The sequence below is a fragment of the Dictyostelium purpureum genome, assembly GCF_000190715.1.
Source record: "Dictyostelium purpureum unplaced genomic scaffold DICPUscaffold_669, whole genome shotgun sequence".
NCBI classification, from domain to species: domain Eukaryota; phylum Evosea; class Eumycetozoa; order Dictyosteliales; family Dictyosteliaceae; genus Dictyostelium; species Dictyostelium purpureum.
The window spans coordinates 1-9,112 of NW_003520001.1; the positions used below are offsets into that span (position 1 = coordinate 1).

The following is a 9,112-nucleotide window of genomic DNA, read 5'->3' on the forward strand; positions in this document are numbered from 1 at the left end:
TATTTATAGGACTAAAATTATTTTTTTTCTTGAATAATGTTAATTATTATTATTATTTGTAAGTGTTTTTATAATGTTGGAAAGACGTCTATTTGTGTGAGTTTGTGATTAAATTTGAGATTTAAAAAAAAAAATAATAAAAAAAAAAAATAAAAAAAAAGTAAAGAGTAAAAAGTAAAAAGTAGAAGCAAATTGTAAAAAAAAATAACAATAATAATCATTAAAAATATTTATAAAAAAAAATGTGTTGTCTTTCCCCTTACACAAAAATTATTGAAAAAATTTTAAATTCATATGAAAAGAGATATTTTCTCTTTAGAATTTGGTATATTTTTTAAAAAAAAAAAAATTAAAACTTTTTTTTATTTTTTTTTTATTTTTAAATTTTTTTTTTTCCAATCAATCATTTGAAAATATCTCATTGTATGGTTTTGTATATTTTTTTTTTTTTCCAAAAACACAATCAAAAAAATTTTATAATAATCAGTTTCATTGTTATGTTTTTTTTACCCTTTTTTTTTATAAATGAAAAAAAGAGCATGGGCTTTCAACGATCATTTCAAATTTTATTTGAATTTGCCAAATTCAAATCTAATAGAAAAGTGGTAATATAAAAAAGAAATTTTGTTTATCACAACCACTTTTTTTTATGTTTTTTTTTTATTTTATTTTATTTTATTTTTTTTCAAATGATTTCAAACTAAATGAAAAAAAAAAAAAAAAATAGTAAAGTGTTTTATGATTGAGATGACTTGTGATTTTGATTTTTTACAATTATTTTTCATTGGATGCAAGAAAAATATATATATATATTATTACAAGAGTTTATTTTTTGTTATTTTTTTTGCGATTTGATGATATTGTTGTTGTGTGAGTAAAAACAAATGAAGATTATTCATAAGAATTAGTTTTTTTATATTTTTAACAATTTGTATTTATATTTTTAACTATTTGTATTTATATTTATTTATATATTTATATAATTACTAAAATGCTAAATTACTTTTTTTATTTTTTTTATTTTTTTACCAAACTAGGAAATATCCAATAACAATAAAATTTTTAATCACTACAATTTAGAGATAAAAAATTCTTTTATATAATTAATATTTTTATTATAATCATAATTTTGGTTTGAACTTATCTAAAAAAAAAAAACAAAAATAATAATAATTTAAATACCAAAATTAAGTCCATCATCTGTTATCACTGAAATTTCTTAAATAATTTCCCCATTAGAGTTTATTATTTTATTTTATTAAATTTATGCACACAAAATTTTTTTTTATATTGAATATTCAATAAAAAAAAAATTTCAATTCAAATAGAAAAGAAAAAGGAAATTATTTTTACATTTTTAAAAAAACAAATAATCAAAAAAAAATTTTATTTATTTATTTGTTTTGAAATTCATTTAATTTTTTTAATTTTTTTTTTTTTAAAAATTTAAAAAAAAATATTTTTTTTTTTTTTTTAAATTTTTTTAAAATTTTTTCAATTTTTATTTTTTTATTTGTTTGTATATTAAAATTTTGAAAAATAAAAAAAAGTTATTTTTTAGTTGTTATGTACACATAAATACTTAGAAATTTAAATAGGTTTAAGCAAAATCATATTCGAAAACCATCTACAAATATATATATACCAAATAAACCTTTTAAAAGAGTAACTATCTTTATTTACAACAAGTTTTATTACACACAAAAATAGTAATTTCTCCATATAAAAAAAATTTATTCGTTAATAATTCATTGGGTCATAAAAATTTTTTTTAAATTTTTTTAAATTAATATTTAATTTAAATCATATACTAACTTTTTTTTTTTATAAAAAATATAATAAATAATTAATTTAAATTTTTAGTAGTATTGTTTCAAAATAAAAATAATTTATTGTACATTTTTTTTTTTTTTTTTTTATTATAAATATATATTTATTTTTTCAAAATTTTTTTTTTTTAAATAATAATAATAATTTCGAAAATAATAAACAGGGTTTCAAAAAATTTATATTTATCAAATTTCGATAATAATAAACAGTGTTTCAAAAAATTTATATAAATCAAAATAACCTTTAGATAGGTTTTTATTTTTTTTTTTTTTATATTCACAATTTCATATAATCACATTTAATTTTTTAAAAGATGGTGTCAAAAAAACAAAAGAAAGATCAAAAATCATCAATAGTTATATCCAATGATGATACTCCAATGTCACCAAATGCCGATAACCCAAATTCACCATATCATGAAAATGGAAATGATAGCGATTCAACAAATACACCAAATAGCAAGAAGAGGCAAAGATCAAATAGTGGGTCAAGGAATAAAGCAACGTCAATCAACTCACCATCTATTTCATCAAGTAAAATAAATATTTCATCATCGACAATCGACAAAAATTCGATAGAATCAAGTTTAGAAAAAAATAAAAAAGAGTTTTTAGAAATTTCAGATAAAAGAAATTCATTAATTAGAGAGTTGGCAATTTTAGAAGATAAAGATTTGTCATTTTTAGATATAGATCAAAATAAAATTGAATCAATCGTTGGAAAAATGGAAGAGTTCTATAATTCAAATGGTTATCAAGTTTATTCTAAAGATTTTATAAATAATTTATCACAATTACCAATTTTAGATGTAAATAATAATAATAATAATATGAATAGTAATAGTAATAATATGAATAATACACCTATTAAACCAACAGTACCATCAGAAAGACCAAAGAGTGAGCGATTAAAAAGAGCATCATTATTGGCAGAGTCCAAAAAAACAACCACAACCACAACCACAACCACTACTGCAACTACAGCTTCACAACCAACAGATAAAACTTCAATAACAGATACAGATACAAGCAAGGATACCAATGACAAAGAAAATAAAGATAATAAGGTAAAAGAAAATAATAATACAGATAATAATAATAATAATGATGAAGAAAAGTTAACATCTCAAGGACCACAAAAAAAACTCAGAAGAGATGCTTCAGCATTAAATACAAATCCAACAACAAATCAACAAGAGATTAAAAATAACGAACCACTTCAACCACAACAACTTCAATTATTAGCTCAGTTACACCCAGAAGATTTTAAACCTTTACCACCACCACCTCCATCAGCACTGATTCAAATACCGCCACTAAGTACAGATATTATAGAAAAAGCAAAAGAGGATGCCAAAATTATGAGAAGAATTCATGAATTACAAAAGAAAGGTGTTTGGGGGCATAAACAACTTCAGAAATTACCAGAACCACCACGTCCAAAAGTTCAATGGGATCACTTATTAGAGGAAATGCAGGTTGTATCAGAAGATTTTATTAGGAATAGACGTTTGAAGATACGGGTTAGAAAGGCTTTAGGTAAAGATGTTATACGTCATCATTCATTGATTCAAACTCAAGAGCAAAGGGAGATACGTGAGGAAGAAAATCGTAAAAAGAAATTGGCATCAAACATTTCAAAAGAAATTAAAAAGTTTTGGAGTCAAATTAAAAAACTTATTCAATATAAAGATAAAATGTACTTGGAGTCAGTTAAGAAGGTTGAAAGAGATAGACAATTGGAGTTTATTGTAGGTAAAACTGAAAAGTATTCGTCATTGTTAGCAGAAAATTTACGCGGCCCAGAATCAAATGAAAGCTCAGCATCAACATCCACTTCAAAAGCTTCACAACATTTACAGCACCTTACACCAAAAGATTTAATGGAGGAGGAGGGCGGGGAGGATGACTATCAACACTCATCATCAGACTCTTCATGTGATTTATCTGACGAGTTTGTATCTGAAGAAGAAGAACAATTAGAATCTGAAGAGTATTTGGAAAGATTGAAAAGAGAGTCGGATATGCCATTGGATGAGTTATTGAAGCGTTTCGATGATGAAGATTCGGAAGGCGAAGATATTCAACAACCACCACAACAGGAAGAAGAACTAAACGAAATGAAAGAAGAACAAATGGAAGAGGAAATAAAGGATTCAAAAGATGCTATTTCAATTGCATCAAAGAAAGCAATTTCATCTCAACCAACAGGTTTCACATTCAATACCACTCAGGTTAAAACTAAAGTACCTTTCCTTATTAAATATCCTTTAAGAGAATATCAACATATTGGTTTAGATTGGTTAGTTTCTTTATATGAAAAGAATTTAAATGGTATTTTAGCAGATGAAATGGGTTTAGGTAAAACTATTATGACAATCTCATTGATTGCTTACTTGGCAGTTTCAAAGGGTATTTGGGGTCCACACTTAATTGTTGTTCCATCATCTGTATTATTTAATTGGGAAGCAGAGTTTAAAAAATGGGCACCAGGTTTAAAGATATTTACATATCATGGTTCAAGCAAAGATAGAAAGGCCAGTAGAAAGGGTTGGTCTAAATCAAATGCTTTTCATGTTTGCATCACATCATACTCTATGGTTTTATCAGATCATTTAATTTTCCGTAGAAAGAAATGGGTCTATATGATCTTGGATGAAGCTCATGTCATCAAAAACTTTAAAACTCAAAAATGGCAAAATATGTTACACTTTAATACCGAACGTCGTCTTTTATTAACAGGAACACCCCTTCAAAATAGTTTGATGGAACTTTGGTCTTTGATGCACTTTTTAATGCCTGATATTTTTCAATCACACAGAGAGTTTCAAGATTGGTTTTCAAATCCTGTAACTGGTATGGTCGAGGGTAATGAGGAAGTCAATGAAGATATTATAAATAGATTACATGCCGTACTTCGTCCATTCCTCTTACGTCGTCTTAAAAAAGATGTCGAAAAACAATTACCAGCCAAACATACTCATATTGTGCCTTGCTCAATGTCACGTCGTCAAAAATTCCTCTATGAGGAATTTATAAATTTAAATAGTACTCAAACAACATTATCATCAGGCAGTTTCTTTAGTATCATAAATATTTTAATGCAACTCAGAAAGGTTTGTAATCATCCAGATCTCTTTAAAGTACGTCCAATTATTTCACCATGGGATACCGATACAGTTAGTTTCGAAGTTAGTTCGATGGTAGTAAATATTTTAGATGATTTACCAATTCGTAATTTAAATTTAAATCTTTTAAATTTAGATTTAATCAACTATGAAACAGCTTTATCTCAGAACGATGCAGACACTATTTTAGAATTATTACCCAGAGAAAGTGCATTACTCGAACTTTTTAATCAATTGGCTCGCTCTCTACCAAATATATCCTTACAATATTCTCAACCAAATGCTCAACAAATGTTAACATCTTGTTTAGATATTTATCAAAATCAAAGAAATGAATTTCAAATTAAACGTTATCAAGAGACTCTAGATAGAATGCGTTATCAGAAAACCAAGTATCTCAATCGTCCAATCTATGGTCGTGATTTAGTAGACTCACTTAAGATTATTGATCCAATTAGAGATTTGTATTCAATTGCTTCAAAACCATCAAAATTTTTAGAATATTCAGATTGTGTTTTATCAATGATAAAAACCCCTTCACAACGTCAACAAATGATGGAATCAATTATTAACAATTATACTTTTCTCATTCCAAAAACTCGTTCCGAACCAATTACTCTAGTTCAATATGGCGCATCTCCATCCAAACTAATGGAGGAGCATCGTAATGAAATTACTCTACTCCATGGTTTACAACACGCTTTCGATTCATTTTATCCATCATATCAAAGAATGAAGTTTTATTTCCCAGATAAAAGATTGGTTCAATATGATTGTGGTAAACTTCAAGAGATGGCTATTCTATTACGTAAACTCAAAAATGGTGGTCATCGTGCACTTATTTTTACCCAAATGACCAGAATGTTAGATATCTTTGAGGAGTTTTTAAATATACATGGATATACCTATCTAAGATTAGATGGTTCAACTAAAATTGAAAAGCGTCAAGCTCTTACCGAACGTTTCAATACTGATCCAAAGATTTTCCTTTTCATTCTTTCAACTAGATCGGGTGGCCTTGGTCTTAATCTTACTGGGGCTGATACAGTTATTTTCTATGATACAGATTGGAATCCTTCAATGGATGCACAAGCTCAAGATAGATGTCATCGTATTGGTCAAACTCGTGAAGTCAATATTTATCGTTTAATTACAATGCACTCTATTGAAGAAAATATATTAAAGAAATCAAATCAAAAGAGACAATTAGATAATATGGTAATTAAAGCTGGCGAATTTACAACAGAATTCTTTAAAAACTTAAAAATTAAAAATGAAAAGTAAGTTTATTTTTATACTTCATCAAATATAAATATAAATGTAAATGTATAGATATACTAATATAAATTTTTTATTATTATTTTAGTGTTAAAGATACCATTAATGAAAAGGATTGGGAAAAAGCTGTTGAACAAGTAGAGGATGAAACAGATGTTTTGGCTACAAAGAATGCACTTAAAGAGGCAGCAAATGAATATCAAGAGTTTGTTCAAGATGAAAAGTCTAGTTCCTCAACTCCAATTATTGCTAGTGATGATATTGAATTGGCAGAGGCAGCTGAAATTGAAGATAATACCCAGGATTTAGTTGAAGATTATCTTAACCCAATTCAAAAATTCGCTCTTAAGTTTATAGAATCTATACCATCATATACTTTAGAATCTCAAGGTACAGTTTCAAAAGTTAAAAAAGATCAACTTCCCACCACTATAAACAAGAATGAAGATGATGAAGTTCAAATAAATAATAATATATCACCAAGAAATTTTAATAACGATGATGACGAAGATAATAATAGTTCGGGTAATGGTTTTTCAAATATAATAAATACCAATACTAATACCAATACCAGTGCTGCCAATAATAATAGCTCTGATAATAAAAATTCAGATAATAATGGTTCAGATGATAGTGATTCAAAAAACAATACAAATAATCAAAATGATTTAAATGACTCATTATTAGGGAGTTTAACTAGCCAACAAGAAAATAATAATAATCAACATGAAAAAATGGATATTGACACTATTAGTTCGTTACAATCAACAGTTATTGATTCTCCAAAAGAAAAAGCAAATACAGGTGAACCATTTTTTCAAAAATTTGATTCCGTAGATATTAATGAACTCGAACTAACCAGTCAACAACAATTATCATTTCATGCATTTAATGAACAACAAAAGAAATATGAACAACTAAAACAATTGGGCCAACAAGAACAACCATTGCTTTTTTTTGAAATAAGTGGAATAAATAATCAAGAGTTTAAATCTTCTCTTATAAACTTATTTGGGGATTTTTTTCAAAGAATACCAGACCCAGATGTTGATCAATGGATATTACCGCCACTTCAAGAAGAGTTACCAAAACATCTTTTTGAACAAGTATTAAAAGATCAAGACGAGTATTATCATCAACATTACCTCTATTTATATCCACCAACACCACCCTTAATTTCATTTGAAGCTTTTGCAAAACCAAGTCTATCAAAGCTAAAGAAAGGAAAGATAATAAAACAGTTGGCTCAACAATTTATTTATTCAAAGCAAAACACAAAAGAAAAAGAAAGAGAGAGAAGACAATTAATAAAGATGAAAAAAGAAAAGGACAAGATAGAAAAAGCAAGATTAGAGGAAGAAAGAAAAGCAAAAGAAAAGAGAGACCAAAAATTATTAAATAAAAATAAAACTCCAACATCCTCATCAACGCCTATTATATCATCATCAAGTCATAAAGATAAAAAGAGTAAAAAAGATAGTAGTTCTTCAAGCATAAGTGCAAATGGTGGCTCCTTATCTCCATCAAACAAAAAGAATCGTTTGGTTCCTGATGATATTATTGTTACTGGTGGTGTTGCCCACTCTGCTTCCGATAGATCAGATGCTGAGTTGGAAGATTTCGCTGATAGTTTAGAAGAATCATTGACAATTAAACAAGGCGGTATCACATCTTCAGTAAATAAAAAGAATAGAGACTATGAAATGCAGGATGTTTCGTCTCAAGATGAAAGCTCTGGTAGTATTAGTAAAAGAGTTAAAAAGAAAGATATCAAAAGACAGAATCCTTTATCTTCTTCAAAACAAGATATCGAACTACCCAACTCGTCAACTTTATCAGCCTCAAGTATTTTAACTTCAGATTTAATATTGAACACTATGGGTCCACCATGGTCCCAACAAGAGGATAATTTAATCAACGAAAATGTATCAAAATATGGAGAAAATTGGGATCTTATTTATTTCATTACCCAAAATTCAAATTATTCTAGGATCAACAGAATTAATAGATCTAAACAACAAATTATCGATCGTTACAAGAGTCATCTCGTTAAACAAGCCAATCCTGAAGAACCAAATAATAGTAACAACAACATCAGCAGCAGTCCAACTGTTGATAACTCACCATTCTCTTTCACTTTGATGGATAATATCAAAATGGCTATCACTCAAAGTAGATTGCCTGGCATTAGAGGTACTGCAATTCAAGTCTTAACAGAGGTTGAGGTCCATCCCTCCCATGCCCCACTTCAAATTTCAACCAAGGTTACAGCTATTACTCCTTCTGAATTGGCTTTAATCGCTACAAATAAATTTAATCGTGAGAAAAAGCTTTATCAACAACAACAACAAGCAAGAATGTTACAATTACAACAACAAGCCCAACAACCTCCTCAATCACAACCACAAGTTCAGCCACCACAATCTCAATTACCACCACAACAAATTCAACAACCACAAGTTCAGCAACAGGTTCAACCAACCCAACTGCAACAACCACAGGCTCAACCAACCCAACAACAAATACCACAGGTTATACAACAACAAATCCAACTTCAACAAATGCAACAACCACAAATTCCACAGGTTATACAACAACAAATGCAACAACCAATTCCACAAGTTTTACAACAACAAATGCAACAGCCAATTCAGCAATCGATTCCACAAGCTATACAACAACAATTCTCACAGCAACCACAGCAATCGATTCCACAGGCTATTCAACAACAGATGCAGCAATACCCTCAACAACCAATTCCAACATTATTACAACAACAATTTCCACAACAACAACAATTTCCACCCCAAATTCTTCAACAACAGCCACAAAAACCATTCGCACAACAACCACAACAAAATACTCAACAAGCACAAC

The 9,112-nt window shown here is 27.8% G+C and overlaps 1 protein-coding gene across 1 annotated transcript; it reads left to right on the top strand.

Annotated features, from left to right (window-relative positions):
* Nucleotides 1–2,143: 2,143 nt before the first annotated feature.
* On the top strand, nucleotides 2,144–9,112 carry DICPUDRAFT_85378 (uncharacterized protein; the record flags this gene model as incomplete). Its single annotated transcript, XM_003294887.1, has 2 exons — nucleotides 2,144–6,237; nucleotides 6,324–9,112. Coding segments are annotated over 2 exons (6,883 nt in total), but the record flags the coding sequence as incomplete, so codon positions are not given.